The following is an 18,074-nucleotide window of genomic DNA, read 5'->3' as shown; positions in this document are numbered from 1 at the left end:
AGCAGACCTCCAGTTTTGAAGTTTCGGGACAGGGCGCCGCACTGGTCTTGCACTGGTAAATCATGCTCCTCACAGGAACCACCCCACTGGCACAGAAGAGACCGTACTGTAATGTCCTGATTGAACAGAGAACAGCAATTCAAGACAATGCTGCGACGAACTTGGGATGCGTCCTTGACCTTGAATAGCCGGAAGGCTGGTGGTAACCACGCTTAGAACGTGTAGAAGGCGGGTAGCAAGCGTGCTTGCAACTCTTCCCAGTTGATGTCGTCGTGCGGCCCGGCCATGTGCTTGCATTTCCTCGTGCCTTTGCCCGGTCTGCCAAACGCGTATAGGCTTTCGTCCTGCGCCGAGATCCCCTTGTCCTCGATGTTGACGACGACCGACGCGAGGTTGGCGTATCTGGAGCCGTCGAAGCCAGCGCCGGAAGACTCGCCGGCCACTGCGCCACCCGCTATGCCTTCGCCGCCCAGGGCCAACGCCGACACGGCTCGGTCGACCATGATGGCGGTCGGACCGGTGAATACACCGCGTCGCTTGCGCAATGCGCCCATCTGTTGCAGCGTTGCAGCGTGTTCCTGCTTAAGCTCGGACAGGTGCCACTGTAACTGTCGGTTGTTCACGGTCAGGAGCGCGTTCTCGTACATCAGCCTGAGAGCGTGCATTTCGGGTAGAGCCTTTATTCCTTCCATGCCCTTATCTTCGCCCAGCATCATGTCCTTGCCGTCCCCTTGTTGCAGCTGGCTGCCTTCCCGCTGGCTTCCTGCCGTGCCGCCGCTCTTCTCACGGCTCTTCTCCTGGCTCTTCTCTTGAGACTTGTCCTGGGACTTGTCGCCTTCCTTCTGGCTGGTCTTGCTCTTTTCTTGGCTCTCCTTGCTCTTTTCCTGACTCTGGCTGGTCTTGCCGGTCTTCTCGGCGCTTCTGTCGGCGCTCTTGCTACCACTCTTGCTTCCGCTTTTCTCTCCGGATTTGCTCCCGCTTTTATCTTCAGTCTTACTGCCGCTTTTTTCTCCGCTTTTACTGCCACTCTTCTCCCCGCTTTTACTGCCACTCTTGCTTCCGCTTTTCTCCCCACTCTTGCTTCCGCTTTTTTCCCCACTCTTGCTTGCACTTTTCTCCCCACTCCTGCTACCGCTCTTGCTACCAGTTTTCTCAGTTTTGCTTCCGCTCTTCTCCCCACTTTTGCTTCCACTCTTCTCTCCACTTTTGCTCCCGCTCTTCTCGCCACTTTTGCTTCCGCTTTTTTCGTCACTCTTGCTTCCGCTCTTCTCGGACTTTTCGGTCTTCTCGGACTTTTCGGTCTTCTCGGCACTTTTGTCGGCGCTTTTCTCTGCAGAGCGGTCGGCGCTCTTTTCCGTCTTGCTGCCCGATTTTTCATGGCTCCTCTCTCCAGATTTGTCTGGCGTTTTTTCGCTGCCTTTGCTGCCCTTACTGCCCTTGCTGCCTTTGCTGCGGTCCTTGCTCTTGTGGCTCTTTGTCGAGCTCTTTTCGCCGCTCTTATCCCCGCTTTTTTCCTGACTTCCAGAACCCGTCTTCTCGCTTCCAGACTTTTCGGTGGCGGACTTCTCGGTAGCCGACTTTTCGGTGATCGACTTGCCCTTGTCCTTTTTGCTGCCGCTGTCTTGCGACTTGGAGCTCCTGCGGGACTGCTTGTCAGGCGCGGGGGGTTGGGGCCCCGCCGGCGCCGACATCTTGCAGGCGGTGGGCGGCGCTACCTTTGCTGATCCGAGCGTTACCTGTCGGCGGTTGGCATCATGGCCCGGGACACGGCGGGGGCGTTCACGACGCCGGTGAGCGGCAAAGCGCCCTTCCGATGGCCTGACTTCTGGCCTGTTCTCAAACTTCTTCTTCTTTTGCTGCAGCTTGGAGAGACATGGCAATTTAATTGCAGTGTTTTCTTCCTTTTTCACGCGCGAAATTTCGTTTAGCCATATATGTTTTTCTGCACCGCAGTGACTAAGTTAAGTGAACAAGAATTAGAGGTACAATATCCTGACCTCTCGGCGCGCTTCTGGGATAGCCTTTGGTGTATTATATGCAAAGTAATTAAAAGAAGAAGAAAGTGCCAAGTAGATTGTCTTGTTGGCCTCAAATAAACATGGCGCATACCCAATACCATGGTGTGGCCAGAGCATAGCCAATGAACTGCACGAGATGGAAGCGCTTTGAAGAACAGATAGCAATAAATACCATTATTGATAACTATAAAAATTTTAGAGGTTCAACTAACATTTAACCAGGTTTCACAATTGTGTACCATCGCTCTCAGCCGCAGGGGTTACTGCCGCTCCCAGGTAAGCTTCTCGGTATCGGACTGGTCCGAGTTTTTTTTTTTTTTCGTTGTTGTTCGGTGGTGTCGGTAGCCCGTATGACACCGTCGCGTTTTCTGCCTTTGGTGAGAGCGACTTCCTCTACGCCATGCTGCCTCTTTTTTTTTTTTTTTTCACGCCACCCGGTGAATTCGTCCGACACTATAAGATCGTGGACCTGCTAGACTTCATGCCGGAGTCTGGCGCCCTCAACCTCCCCAACACATCCCCTTTCTGGCCTCAGGGGAGCATTATTTATAAAGATTTATGAATGAATGAATGAATGAATGAATGAATGAATGAATGAATGAATGAATGAATGAATGAATGAATGAATGAATGAATGACGCCAGACTAGCCCAGATGGCGTATGTGTATATGGCTAGGTATTTGCACAGCGCGAGTGTATGTTGCAGTCTTACACGAGGCGGCATCGGTTCCAGGGATAGCGTAGTGCGTTCGTGCTGATCTATTCTTTCCAGTGCGAGTTCGACATCCAGTCCCGGCAATGTATTTTGCGGCGCCGCTGTAGCGAGGCGTAGATGAAACTGGTACATGCTCGGTACCTAGCTTGCGCAGATTAATCACTTTGAAGAATGGTGGCAGTAGAGCTTACGCGCTAAAAATTGTGTCAATACGTTGTCTTAGGTCGAATAGCGGAGCTAGTGGGGGCCTGTGAAATACGGAGACTGAATACGGGACAATGGATTTATTCTCCAACTCAGATATATTGCACATACTGCTTCGATTTCGTATTGACTGGAAATTAAACAAGTCTCAGAATGGGAGTCGTTGAGTTTTTAGAAGGTAAGTTTGAGATGGCCTTAGACGGGTCAATGTTTAAACCGCAACCGCCTTCAAGAATCTCAGATCTAGGTATGGGACCGTGCCGAGGCTCGGAAAAAGAGAGAGAAGTTGAGGGGGGTTTGCAAGAGCAGTTTATTGCTGCTCTACAAAGGGGTGGAGAACGGCGAGTGGCTCATCGTTCCTGTCGGATGATCTCTCACCGGGGATGGTAATGTCGCCCATGTCGGCGGCGATCAGTCGAGGAGCTTGGTTGGCAGGTGGGAACGGTGACTCGCTGGAGCCCTTGGATATTGTCTTCAGACGGGGGCGGTCAGCTTCCTTTCCGTCCCATCAGGGTGTTCTTCGCGCGGGCGTCGTCGATGGCATGCCTCTGTGAGATCAACCTATCTCTCTTGTCTGCTCTGCCGTGTCTCCTGCTCGAGTCCCGGCCATTCAAACCCGCAATCCTCTCTTTCTCTTTGTCCCGCCAGCGTCCTGCCCTCTCCCCCGGCGCCGTGGTGACACCACGGCGCCCATATGATTCATTTTACAGTGGAAGTCGCCGGTCTACTTGCGGTGCCGCGCTTCCTTATTTCTCTCTCAAGCGGCCAGCTCCTCAAACGGGGTCTGCCGCTGCCCCTTTCGTGGGAAGTGGTCCCACTAAGGAAGCCGCGTCCCTTTGTCAGCTACCGCCGCTTCTTCGCGGACGACGGAGAACGTGGAGCGGGCATGCCAGCCTTTGGGCGTCGCGCACCTTGAGCCACTACAGCGGTTGAGGCCGTATTGAGCTGTGTGATCTACGGGCCGTTGAATTTGGCATTGAACGTTGCCCCGAAGGTCACAGCCAAGAAAAGTGGGGATAGTGACCCCTTGTTAACCACTGTCGGGTCGTCACAATTTTGAAAAGCACAGCGCAGGCTCTTGTTGCTACTCCAAGCGAAAAAGCACCAATCGAAAGAATCACTGCAGTGTAAGAAGCAGGCCCAGTTGTCGAAACGGAATTTCTTACAGGCGCTTCCTCAAACAGTAAAAGCAGCGGCAGAACAACAGATATTCCCAGGTAGCACAGAATGTGGGACCCCAGTATGTCCGATGTAGGCAAGTGGGGCTCAGGCAACTATCATAAAACCTGCATCGGTCCCTGATGGGACAAATGTGGGCAAGCCCCATTTGGGCTTGCCCTGTTCCTCCTGCATGGGTCCCATAGCTGCGTTTCTCGGGCTAATGCAGAGCACATTCCTGCATTCAGACCACAAGGGTCCCTTGTCGGATATTTGAGGGCAATTCAATCTAAATGTGGGCTCTTTATGGAAAAGCCCCCATAGATCCGAAATGAGGCCTCCCCCATTAAATCTTTGTGGGACCTACATCGGCTGTAGTAGGAAAAAAAAACAAAACAAAACAAACGGACATGCCCACATGTTGCCCTATTCGGCCCCTTGCAGGTTACTTGAGGGCAGGTGAAATACGAATAAGAGCCCAGTTTGGGCAAGCCCTCGTGAAGCCCAAATGAGGCAGCCTTAGCTAAACCGCTTTAGGTCCCACATAGGCTGTATTGGGGCTGGAAGGCGGGCGTGCCCGCATGGTACCAAAATCGGTCTCTTGTGGTGAATTTGAAGGCACGTGCAACAGCAGGTGGGCTCTAGGTTCAAAAACAACACTCAGTCCAATTGGGGCTGCCCACACAAAACCGCTGTAGGTCCCACATCGGCCGTAATGGGGCTAGAAGGCATGCATGCAATAGACCATTTGCGGAAATCTGTAAGTCAGCTTCTCTGCAAAACTTGTTTTCCAACCAAAAGGTCTTGTTCCCAGACGCCACACTCGCATTATTTGAAGAAGCGAACAGTGGCAAACTTCCATTTCTAAGTAAACTCTGGAAAGTGCAGTTGACTTCAAGATGACTCAGGGAGACAGATCGAAACGGTAGGACGGTTGAATACCACCCCTGCATGTGTAAAAAAGAGGACGAAAGGGATGGAGATTGTCCAGCGCCTTACTGCTCCAGCGCGACTGGTTTCCGCCCATTCGTCACGCTCCCTCTATGTCTCACTTTCGCGAACCGCCATCATGAATGCGCCATTGAAAGGCGTCTGCCTCTTTTCGTTTCAACAAAGACTGTGAGAGCGGAGTCTGGAAGCGAGATCTTTTGGTTGGAAAACAAACTTTGCAGAGAAGCTGACTTACAGATTTCCGCAAATGGTCTATTGTGTAATCATTCTTTTCAAGTTTTGTGTGTATTAGATGTTGCCCTAAATTACTAGTATAGATGATTTGTATAACAGTTGTTGCTTTGTTTAGTCGGTTAGAAATATTACATGGCTTTAGCTCTCGCGCTCATGCAAATTGCGCTAAATATACTAAAACATAGTGATTGCTAATGTTGCTCCTTATGTGGTTGCTGTGGACAGCCTGCAACTCTCAGCACAATATTAGTGTTCAGAACACACATCTTCATAGCCTAAACAAGGTGTACATGAAGTCATTAAGGCTAGATTAATGTTATGAATTATTGTAAAATTTAATATTGCGGCTGTTTAGAAAGGGCAGACATGTATAAAAATTTACTTAATTATGTGCATAAATATTGATTGGGAAAACTTGGACTAGGACTTCCCATCAATTTCCAAGCTCAAGTGCGGCTTGCGCTATAGAATCCGCATCGGTCATATGTCTATATCTGAGAGGCTAATCGAATTAAAAAATAAATGTTCATCCAGAGCGGCTGCCCGAATCCGTCCGAAGTAGGACCATCGGGGGGAGTTGGCGGCGATGTGCCCCTTTGACAATGCGGGAAAAATGTGGGCAGCCCCGCAAGGGCTGCCTGCATCGGTCCCTAGTGAGGCCCATCGGGGCTTTGTCGACAGCCCCCTTCAGGCCTACGTCGGCCCCTCTTGCACTCTTGCAGCACACACATTGAACCCACCAGGGCTGTCCTGCATTGCCTACTAGGACCCCCTCATAGCCTTTGTGTTACTTGGGTTGATCTATTTTCTTATTTTCGGCATAAAATAGGCACAATTTGGAGATCGCTAAACGAGACCCATGTAGCTTGAAATTTAACAGAGACCTCCAGCTTGCGAGACCGCCAATTGATGGATGCAAAAGATGCTGGTACTAGGAAGGTAATATAAGTGCCGATGTCTTGAATTTCTCAACTTAGAGGCAATAGTGAAACATATTCCCAGCTGTATCTGCTCGTACGACAGAGAGGAGGGGGCTGCAGATAGAGGCCCTTACTAGGGAATCTGCAACCACATTTACGAAAAGGCCCTGCTTGCGCGATAACCAAAGCAACCACAGAGCGAATTCAGGGAGATTTGTTTTAAAAACTTCAAAGGACGTAACGGCCGAGCCTCTGTTGGTGTGGATAATGAAGGAAAAAACGGAGATTTCGTAGCCCCAAATTTGTGAAACAGAATTTTACAGTTTACGTAAGGCTCAAATTACTGCTAATAATTTTGACTGACAAATTAGAGTGTAGTGGGGAAGGTGGTAGAAAAAGGGCCAACTCAACGAAGGAGAAAAAAACAATGCCTACAACTGTTTTTCACGACACTGCGAGGCATAATATTAGTCGTATAAATGATATTAGGTATTCCTGCTACAAATCGTATAGGAAAAGAAAGCGCGGTAGCTTTGCATGCCTTGGAAAAATGTCATAAAGTACAATTTCGACAGGAGATGACTTGTTATAGATCGGGAGGATATCTGTAAAATGAGCGTTTACGGGTTCAGGAAGGAATGCATGAAACAAATCGGTGTAATCTGCAGACGAGATCATACGGCGCTCAAAAAGGCCAAAGGTTTAGAATAAATATTGTACTCCAGGTGTCAGAGGTAAGCCGCACAGTTTTAAGAATTTTCGAACTTTTTAGGAAGCAAAATATGACTGGAAGAGATAAGATTTGTGGTCGAGGGGCTTTGAGCTCAAAGCAAATTACGAATGTTTTAGCTTCTTCATTCCAATCGTACCATTTCCTCTTATATTCAGGCAAAATATTTTTGAAAATCTTCCCTTGTGTCTTATTTTGATCCTCGATGACATTCTGAAAAAATTTTTTTTTCAGTATTTTTTTTTATCTTCGTATGGCTGATGCTTTCGCACGACAGTTATTTTTAAATCTTTGCAACTAATTCGTTCAGCACTAATAAAGAAACACTAGTCTAATCCCCGTTGTGAACACACACCATATAATACCTGAACAGCATTACGGCCATTCCCAATTACAGAAGAGAAGGCGTGTTTAGTAGTGACGTCAAATATTTAACTAACATTTCGCTATAGCTTTGAAAACAATAATTTCACGCTAGACACAGAAGATACACAGGTATAGGTGGAGGTAAAGGTTATTTTCATCTACATTTCGGCCCAGCCCTGCGTTATTTCGTCAGCAATTGCTCTTCTGCAGCGATGCCTCAATAATAAGGAAAGCGATAATTGGAGCTGATGCTTTGTTACCTACCATGCCTCTGTCCCCAAGTAGCAGCTGTTATCCTGTTAAGATTACTTTCATCTTTTAAGAAATTTGAAAAAGAATCAGGAAGCCTTTAAGTTAAATGTCAGGTAGTCTCGCATGGTTATGCAATGCGGTACATCTGAGAGACACGAGCCATACGCGCATCTTCCGGCAGTGATCTAAGCAGTACATAAAAAAAAAAAATAGCACAAATAATCGCAACAACCACATTCGGACATTCTCGACGCTTGGGAAGGCTGGGAGGCGGCCCTGTTCAGCTCGGACCTCGATGAACAACGAGCCCTCGTCGAAAGGGCACGGGCAGCGGCTTTTACCAACGGTGTCCCGGACTAGAGACCCGACCAACCTTCCCTTAATCTAAGCCAATGTCAATAAATGTTTTCATCATCATCATCATCATCCACGCGTAATAGTGCGTTTCATCATTTTTTCCTCCTCCTTTTCTTCTTCATTTGGGACACAGGTCAATACATTCACGACGGGGTACAACCAAATCCCATGCATATGCGGAATATTAGACTACCTTAGCCGGTTGGGCACACGAGGTTAGCAGTGCAGACACCGCAGAATGTGAAGCTCTGGCCCTGTTTCTATGAAAGCCGTGAGCTACCTTTTGTTTCTTCAAAACAATACAGCGCTAAATTTTACGGCACACACAACAGGACACGCCCCGTAAATTTATTTATTTATTTCAGATACCGCAAGGGCCGCCCTTGGGTGATGGTTTTACTAGACGGATGGGCAAACAACCTGGTGTTAATAAAACAATGTCTCTATGGCGTTCTTGAAATGGTCCGGATTTGTATGAAGTGTCGCACTTGTTGTAAGATTGTTCCAGTTACGAGCTGTTTGAACAAAGAAGGAGTGAAGATGAGTGACGGTGCAAACAGGAGGCGGGTAAGAGACCTTGTGGTGAATTGTGCACGCTGAAGGGCGATGAGCAGGCTGGATAGAACAGTTATAAAGAAAGTAGTGAAACATTTTATGATGCCAAAATAGCCTTGCAACAATACGGCATTGCTGGAGGTTAGGAAGGCGTTTATTATTCTTTAGGCAAGTAACACTGGTGGAGTATAAGTAATTTGTGTAGATGAATCGAACGGCGCGGTTTCGAGCAAGTTCAATAGATTTAGTTAGGTCAAGTTGAGCGGGGTCCCAGAGAACAGATGCATACTTTAATTTCGCCCGAAGTAATGTATTCAAGTTCAGTCGTTCAGTCGTGTCTGACTCTTCGTGACGCTATGGACCATGTCACGCCACGCTTTCCGGTCTCTCACTATCTTCCTAACATCACATAACTTCATCTGCAGTGCCTCGAGGATGCCATCTTACCATCGCGTTTGCTGCCTACCCCTTCTCCGGCGACCCTCAACCTTTCCTAACATCAAATCTTTCTCCAGCGACTCCTCTCTTCTCATCAGACGACCAAAGTAGCTGAGTTTTAACTTCAGAATTTGACCCTCCAATGAGCAGTCAGAGTTTATGGTCGACAATATCGACTGATTTGATCTTCTGGCAGTCCAAGGAACTCTCAAGAGTCTTCGCCAGCACCACAATTCAAACGCGTCAATTCTTCGGCGGTCAGCCTTTTTCACAGTCCAACTCTCGCATCCATACATCACAACTGGAAAGACCATAGCACGAGTTATACGGATCTTGGTAATGTATTAAAGGCTAGTAATTTAACCGCTGGTGCAGCCAGGCGTAAATTATGACGACGATAGTCGAGAGTTCTATTAGCGTTGTCAATTATGCGCGTAATTAGTTTGGTCCAATTAAGGGTACCCGAGATGTCAACATCAAGGTACTTAATGTAATTGAGGGATTTAGACACTGGGACCGTTCAGAAGATCATTTGGGGAAGGGTAATTGTGTCGTCTATGGAAGGAAACAAGCGCAGTTTTGTTAGTATTTAAGACCATCAGCCATCTGTGACACCACTCTTCCAAACTTTGTAGATCAGACTGAAGAACATTGTTATCTGCAGCGCTATTAGAACGGTAAATGAAACAATCGTCAGCGAATGAGCGACTGTTTGATGAAATATTATTAAGTAAGTCATTGATGTAAATTAAGAAAATTAGAGGGCCAAGAACTGTGTCTTGCTGCCCACCGAGAGTGTTAGAGAGCGAAGAAGGTTTATGCATGGCCTCTACAAATCGCTGACGGTTAGTGAGGAAATCCTTTGCCCAGTTAGAGACAAGGGGATTAAGGTTTAGTTGCGAAAGTTTGCCTAGTAGGCGATTAATTGTGAGGGACTTTGTCAACAGCCTTTTTGGATGTCGATGAAGAGGGCGCTATCGAGATGTTGAAGTCTGCATTAATATTATATTGTGAAGGAATATTGCAAGTTGGGTATCGCATGAAAGTCCTTTTTGAAATCCGTGCTGGTTAGGGTGAAATAACTTGACAGATGTAACAAAAGTTGTGATATGCGAATACATAATGTGTTCCATAATTTTTGTGCAGACGCTGGTTAGTAGTATGGGACTGTAGTTAATAAAACCTGGCTTAGGAACTGGAACAATCTTACCCACTTTCCTATCATGAGGGACGATGCCGGATGACAATGAGTGTTAAAAAAAGTGGTACAAAATAACGCTGGTGATTTCCTTTGTGTTTTAGAGCACGTTAGCGTTGATGCCGTCGACGCCAGGTGATGACGTTAATTTCAAAGATTCGATTAGTTTCCATACTCCTTGGGGTGCAAATGTGATACCTGGCATGATGTGATGATTATACGAGGAAACAAGCGGGAGGTCATCGTCTGGTTCTCTTAAGAAAACGGAAGAAAAGGCTAGATTCAGTGTCTCCGCTACCTTGTCATTGGGGACAGGCTGTCATTCCTGCTCCATTAGTAATGCAGACTTTCTCTTTGGGGTTAATTGCATTCCAGAATTGCTTTGATTAGTACGAAGTAAGTTAGGCAAGGTGGATTCATAAGTGGAGCGTTTAAATTTAGTAACCTCTGAGTTATATAGTGAGATGTAGCTTGGTATATTTGCCATGCCTGTGGACTGTTAGTATGTTTGGCTGCACGCAATTGTCGATTCTTTTTGTCTTTAAAGACGCTGAAGTGTAGAATTATGTTAACTGTCACGTTAACTTGTTAATTTGGTGTAAAGACGATCAGGATAACTATCGGTTTTCATGTTATCAGTCTTTCTGCTTAAATCGAAAAAATCGTCGTGGTGGTGGAGTCATGCTAAAAATGATGCTGAATGCGAACTGTGAACTGCTTCCTTGGTTTTGTATGCTATGCGATGAATTTGAAATATTTCAGTTCGTGTAAATAATCATGCGTTTTTTGTTTGTTACCGGCCCCCAGATGGAAATGAGTCCATCTTTTTCTCATTTTACGGGCAGTTTCTTGACTTTGTTTCTGCAAATAGTTACACTGTCCCGTCGGACGGTGACTGTTGGCAAACACTAACGAACAAAGAAACATGAAAATGCTTATTACATCAAACGATTGCGATAATGAAATCACATTAATGGCACGAATTACGAAAACACAAAACACTGCTAGAACTTTTTTTTTTTTTTTTTTTTTTGTGACAAATTTTGATAACGCAGACATCCCAGCGGGTGTTATATTATGTGGTCTTTGGGACCATCTTCCGATATTTGTGATGGTTAAGAACCAGAATTTAGAAGGATACAGAAGCCGACTACCCATTTTTTTTTCAGCCTATTGTTATGTCAAATTTAGACAGCTTCAGGACTGAACTAGTGAAGTCAGATTTTTCATGGGCAATGGAGATAAAGAATGCCAATGAAGGACACGAAAGGTTTATGAACCAGTTCCTGCAGATTTACAAGTGGCATTTTTCAATGAAAACTTTTCAGCTAGGTAAAAAAATTCACATGCCTTGGATAACTTCAGAACTGCGCCGAACGATCAACGGAAAAAAAAAAAAAATGCTTTACCTCAGTTTATCAAAACAAAGATCCTGACAACTTAAAGCAATTTGAGATGCACCGAAATAAATCAATCAAGGAGGTTAAATAAGCAGATCTATTTACATCTACTCTGAATTACATGGTTGCCTAAAGAAAAGTAACCTCATAGGAAACAGTTGAACACTGTTTTTACACGCTCAAAACATACAACTAGAATCGAGAAGTTGTCAATAAATGACTGTGAAGTGTCTGGCTGTGCCCTTCCAGATTCTTTTCATGAGTATTTACTTCATTATTTTGATCATGGTATACTTGAAGATTTTTACAAACTTAGGCCGGTTGGAAATAATTCCTCTGCTTTCCTAAGCCCTGTAACCGAAGATCAAGTTACATCAGTTTTTTTTTTCTTTAAATAATAGTTCAAGTTTGCTGAAGGATTTCAAATTCGTCCGGTAAAAAATGAATGCACTGAATGAATGTCTTATGTCTATATTTAACCCATATTTCTAACGTTTGCCTAATGAGTACATGTTTTCCAAAACGAATGCAAATCGCTAAAGTAACTATATATGCTCTTTAAAAAAGGGTTATCCTAATGACATTAACAATTACCTACCCAGCTCCGTCCTGCCCATATTTTTGAAAGGCTTGGAGAAGCCTATCCATTATCAGCTTTGCTCTTTCTTTGATCTGCACAAACTTATTTCAGATGCTCAATATGGATTTAGGAAGAACAGATCGGTCGAATTAGCTATTCTGGAAGAGAGCTTATTTTGTCCGAATTTGAAAACAAAAAATAACTTTATACTTGGTGTTTATGTCGACTTCTCTAACGCATTCGATTGCATTGATCACTTAACTTTGCTGAAGAAACTGGAAATATATGGAATCCGAGGACCATTTCTCGAACTTATCAAATTTTCCGCCGCTTGCTAATGTACAAAAGTGGGTCACGGTTTTCGCAATTGTGGCGCCAAACTGAATGCTGAGAAATCTGAGCAGAGATTACAACTGCTTCAAATATATTTGAAGCAGTTGTAATCTCTGAGAACGCCTTTGAGAACGCCTTGCTATTACGAAGGGTGCCTACGAACATTTTTTCTTCTACTTGCGTTGAAACTCCCTCTGACGCTTCACCCTTTTGTGTCCAGGGAGTTCGGCAAGGGCGCGGGAGTCTCAGGTATTCGAGCTTGACCTTACGTTGAACTTGAAGATTTCATTCTAGCATCTTTATTTGCCGAGTTACTGATGGCACCACTCGGCAAGCGGGCAGTAAACTACCAACCCAGTCAGTTCAAACACCACGTGTCAGGTTTTCTGTTCATTTCCAGAACATATTGCTGTTAGGTCGGTCACATGGCGTTCCCGCAACAAAATGCAAAAAAAAAAAAGCCGCACTTATTGAAAAAATGGGCGACGTATGTTTGAGGTATGTGAATAACATTTTTAAACAGTTCGCTCTTCAAACGAAGAGATTGACCGGAGGTTAACGCATGAGAGTAAATACCAACGCGAAAAAACATTACGCACATTTTGTATGAAATAGAGCAAAATGCGATAAATAGCGAGATGGATATATGAACTGAAGGTTAAAGAAGCGCCGCGAGAAATACGGTCGTTACCATAATCGATGACTAGGAACAGAAGGAAAAAGCACAGTGAGTTTTCGAAATACATTCCCTTCCCCACTTTCCCGGCAATCCAAATGGGCGGAATAGCATGCATTTGTTCATTCGTTGCAACTACTAGAACACTGTACTGATATTGTGTCTCGCTTGAAACCGTTTGTGCGCCGCGATGCATCGCTTAGTTAAGAGCAGCCAGGCTGGCCGCTTCCGAACCCCCGGGCAGATTGTTTGAGCCTTCCGTGGATGTTCTTTAATTTGTTCATTCCATGATCTTCCCCTTTCATTTGTACATACCATCATCATCGTCCCATGGCACCGGCTCAGGCACGCGCCTGGGTTTTTGTCATCGGATTAAAACGCTAGACAAGGCATCGCTGGCCTTGCCGTCACGACCTTGCCGTCTCAATCTAGCCTTCTTTCACAATATTAACCGGGAAGGCAATCTAACGAACAGCGCAGCTTCACAGCGCCAGACAAAAAGGAGCGTTGAGCGAGGGATGTCATGCGGAACGCCCTTCCTCAGTAGCACAGCGTTCCGAAGGCATCACACCAGAAGCCTCATATGATACTCGCTTACTTTTTATCATCTCAAGAAGGAGAACGAGCGAGCGTGATTACGTCAGTGAGCTTACACTTGCCGCTGGAAAGCAGCAGCCAGCGACTGCCGATAGTAGCACCGCAGCTCGGCCCCTTGTCTGCCCCGCCGGTCGGCGAGGCTGTTCTGTTACTTTTTGATAAATATGGTACGTATATATCTATATACATGTATACGCTGAGCCAGGGAGCATGCGTGTGATATCTCATTGATAAGCCTGGACATTTAATTTTTTTTTTCATTTAGCTTCTAGCGCATGTCTCGCTTTCATTTCACTACCCCTTAACGTAGATTACGTGTGCGACGGCGTCAAGTGACCCGGGCGGGCAATTCAGCCAGCAGAAAACAGCTTGCCAGGCTGATGCTGCTGCAGTTGAAGCTGGCGAGATGGTCACTAGGCCGAACTAGGCTGAAGGGCGATGAGCAGGCTGGATAGAACAGTTATAAAGTAGTGAAACATTTTATGATACCAAAATAGCCTTGCAACAATACGGCATTGCTGGAGGTTAGGAAGGCGTTTATTATTCTTAGGCAAGTAACACTGGTGGAGTATAAGTAATTTGTGTAGATGAATCAAACGGCGCGGTTTCGAGCAAGTTCAATAGATTTAGTTAGGTCAAGTTGAGCGGGGTCCCAGAGAACAGATGCATACTTTAATTTCGCCCGAAGTAATGTATTCAAGTTCAGTCGTTCAGTCGTGTCTGAGTCTTCGTGACGCTATGGACCATGTCACGCCACGCTTTCCGGTCTCTCACTATCTTCCTAACATCACATAACTTCATCTGCAGTGCCTCGAGGATGCCATCTTACCATCGCGTTTGCTGCCTACCCCTTCTCCGGCGACCCTCAACCTTTCCTAACATCAAATCTTTCTCCAGCGACTCCTCTCTTCTCATCAGACGACCAAAGTAGCTGAGTTTTAACTTCAGAATTTGACCCTCCAATGAGCAGTCAGAGTTTATGGTCGACAATATCGACTGATTTGATCTTCTGACAGTCCAAGGAACTCTCAAGAGTCTTCTCCAGCACCACAATTCAAACGCGGCAATTCTTCGGCGGTCAGCCTTTTTCACAGTCCAACTCTCGCATCCATACATCACAACTGGAAAGACCATAGCACGAGTTATACGGATCTTGGTAATGTATTAAAGGCTAGTAATTTAACCGCTGGTGCAGCCAGGCGTAAATTATGACGACGATAGTCGAGAGTTCTATTAGCGTTGTCAATTATGCGCGTAATTAGTTTGGTCCAATTAAGGGTACCCGAGATGTCAACATCAAGGTACTTAATGCAATTGAGGGATTTAGACACTGGGACCGTTCAGAAGATCATTTGGGGAAGGGTAATTGTGTCGTCTATGGAAGGAAACAAGCGCAGTTTTGTTAGTATTTAAGACCATCAGCCATCTGTGACACCACTCTTCCAAACTTTGTAGATCAGACTGAAGAACATTGTTATCTGCAGCGCTATTAGAACGGTAAATGAAACAATCGTCAGCGAATGAGCGACTGTTTGATGAAATATTATTAAGTAAGTCATTGATGTAAATTAAGAAAATTAGAGGGCCAAGAACTGTGTCTTGCTGCCCACCGAGAGTGTTAGAGAGCGAAGAAGGTTTATGCATGGCCTCTACAAATCGCTGACGGTTAGTGAGGAAATCCTTTGCCCAGTTAGAGACAAGGGGATTAAGGTTTAGTTGCGAAAGTTTGCCTAGTAGGCGATTAATTGTGAGGGACTTTGTCAACAGCCTTTTTGGATGTCGATGAAGAGGGCGCTATCGAGATGTTGAAGTCTGCATTAATATTATATTGTGAAGGAATATTGCAAGTTGGGTATCGCATGAAAGTCCTTTTTGAAATCCGTGCTGGTTAGGGTGAAATAACTTGACAGATGTAACAAAAGTTGTGATATGCGAATACATAATGTGTTCCATAATTTTTGTGCAGACGCTGGTTAGTAGTATGGGACTGTAGTTAATAAAACCTGGCTTAGGAACTGGAACAATCTTACCCACTTTCCTATCATGAGGGACGATGCCGGATGACAATGAGTGTTAAGAAAAGTGGTACAAAATAACGCTGGTGATTTCCTTTGTGTTTTAGAGCACGTTAGCGTTGATGCCGTCGACGCCAGGTGATGACGTTAATTTCAAAGATTCGATTAGTTTCCATACTCCTTGGGGTGCAAATGTGATACCTGGCATGATGTGATGATTATACGAGGAAACAAGCGGGAGGTCATCGTCTGGTTCTCTTAAGAAAACGGAAGAAAAGGCTAGATTCAGTGTCTCCGCTACCTTGTCATTGGGGACAGGCTGTCATTCCTGCTCCATTAGTAATGCAGACTTTCTCTTTGGGGTTAATTGCATTCCAGAATTGCTTTGATTAGTAAGTTAGGCAATGTGGATTCATAAGTGGAGCATTTAAATTCAGTAACCTCCGAGTTATATAGTTTGGATGTAGCTTGGTATATTTGCCATGCCTGTGGACTGTTAGTATGTTTGGCTGCACGCAATTGTCGATTCTTTTTGTCTTTAAAGACGCTGAAGTGTAGAATTATGTTAACTGTCATGTTATCTTGATAACTTGGTGTAAAGACGAGCAGGATAACTATCGGTTTTCATGTTATCAGTCTTTCTGCTTAAATCGAAAAAATCGTCGTGGTGGTGGAGTCATGCTATTAATGATGCTGAATGCGAACTGTGAACTGCTTCCTTGGTTTTGTATGCTATGCGATGAATGACCAATCAGTAAGACCATGCCCAGTTTTGACTGTGGCCTCTTGCCCTTCATACAGGTTCCTGAGGAGACAGATGAGGTGAATTGGAACTCCCATCTCTTGGAGAGCTTGCTACAATCTGCTGTGATCTACGCAGTCAAACGCTTTCGCATAATCAATAAAGCAGAAATAGATAGGTTTCTGAAACTCTCTTGCCTTTTTCCATGATCCAGCGAAGGTTGGCAATTTGGTCTCTAGTTCCTCTGCCCTTGCGAAACCCAGCTTGCCCGTCCGGAAGCTCCCGATCCACATACTGCTGCAGCCTACCTTGGAGGATTTTCAACATCACCTTGCTAGCATGCGAAATAAGCGCGATCGTGCGGTAGTTGGAACAATCTTTGGCACTGCCTTTCTTTGGAATGGGGATGTAAACTGACCTCCTCCAATCCTGTGGTCACTGCAGGGTTGTCCAAATCTTCTGACATAATGTATGCAGAATGTTCACAGCGTCATGGTTGAGGTATTGAAGCAACTCAGCTGGAACGCCATCACTTCCGCTAGCTTCGTTCTTAGCAAGGCTGGCTAAGGCCCATTCAACTTCACACTTCAGGATGCCCGGCTCGAGATCAGTAATCACAACCGTCTTATGTTGGGTTTGAACATTCGGGTCTTTCTTGTACAGTTCTTCTGTGTATTCCTGCCACCTCTTCTTTATCTCTGAGGCTTCAGTGAGGTCCTTGCCTCGTTTGTCCTTTATCACGCCCAGCTTAGCACAGAAGCTTCCTTTCTCAGGTTCTCCGGTTCTGCTCCATTAAGCACTATTTCACCACCGCTTACCATCCACAAACGAACGGCCTCACCAAACGCCTCAACCGCACGCTCACGGACATGTTGTCAATGTATGTATCGGATGATCACCGTGACTGGCATGTTACTTTGCCGTTTGTAACGTTCGCATATAATTCCTCCCGTCACGACACAATAGGCTACTCCCCCTTCTATCTGCTATACGGCCGCGACCCTCCCCTTCCGTTTGACAGCGTACTGCCTCCCACCGTAAATGCCAGCTCCTATGTTCGTGACGCCATATCTCGAGCTGACGCCGCCCGGGTTATTGCTCGCCGCCGACTAGCTTCCTCCCAAAATTCCCAGAAACACCGCCATGATTCTCGTCACCGCGACGTCCACTACTCTCCGGGTTCTCTCGTCTTGCTCTGGACTCCCGCTCATAGAGTTGGGCTTTGTGAGAAGCACTTGCCACGCTACGCAGGACCCTACCGTGTCTTACGGCCAGTCACTCCTGTGACATATGAGATCACCCCTGTGCATCCGCCGCAACAGTCCACTATGCCACGTACCGAGATCGTTCATGTCACCCGAATGAAGCCGTACTACACCTGCAGTAGTGCGACATAATGCACACCGAGACTGTGCTTTTCGGGGGGGGGGGGGGGGGGGGGGTAAAGTTACATATATGCCTTGCGCGTTGCTGGATGTTGAAGAAGAGGACGATAAACACTAGTGGCGCGAAAGGAAGACGAAGCTGAAGAAACCGTTGAGACTTGCCTGAACACTTGCTCTACTGTGCTGTGGACACTTGCCCTTCACCTGCTGTGGTTTCCTGTGCTAGCCTTCTGCCCCGTATCAATATCT

At 45.9% G+C, this 18,074-nt stretch overlaps 1 protein-coding gene across 1 annotated transcript; it reads right to left on the bottom strand.

Moving 5' to 3' along the window:
* On the bottom strand, positions 1–1,691 carry LOC146175630 (uncharacterized). The gene has a single exon (XM_084582021.1). It carries the CDS (start codon positions 1,689–1,691, stop codon positions 213–215), a length of 1,479 nt encoding a protein of 492 aa, XP_084438147.1. The 3' UTR covers positions 1–212.
* Positions 1,692–18,074: the final 16,383 nt, after the last annotated feature.

Source organism: Amblyomma maculatum, chromosome 10 (assembly GCF_055883805.1).
Source record: "Amblyomma maculatum isolate TAMU_Amacu chromosome 10, ASM5588380v1, whole genome shotgun sequence".
NCBI lineage: Eukaryota > Metazoa > Arthropoda > Arachnida > Ixodida > Ixodidae > Amblyomma > Amblyomma maculatum.
This window is presented reverse-complemented; position numbering and strand designations above follow the sequence as displayed.

Bases quoted from the DNA above. Each gene is read 5' to 3' on its own strand.
- LOC146175630 (XM_084582021.1), bottom strand. From the start codon at position 1,691: ATGTCGGCGCCGGCGGGGCCCCAACCCCCCGCGCCTGACAAGCAGTCC.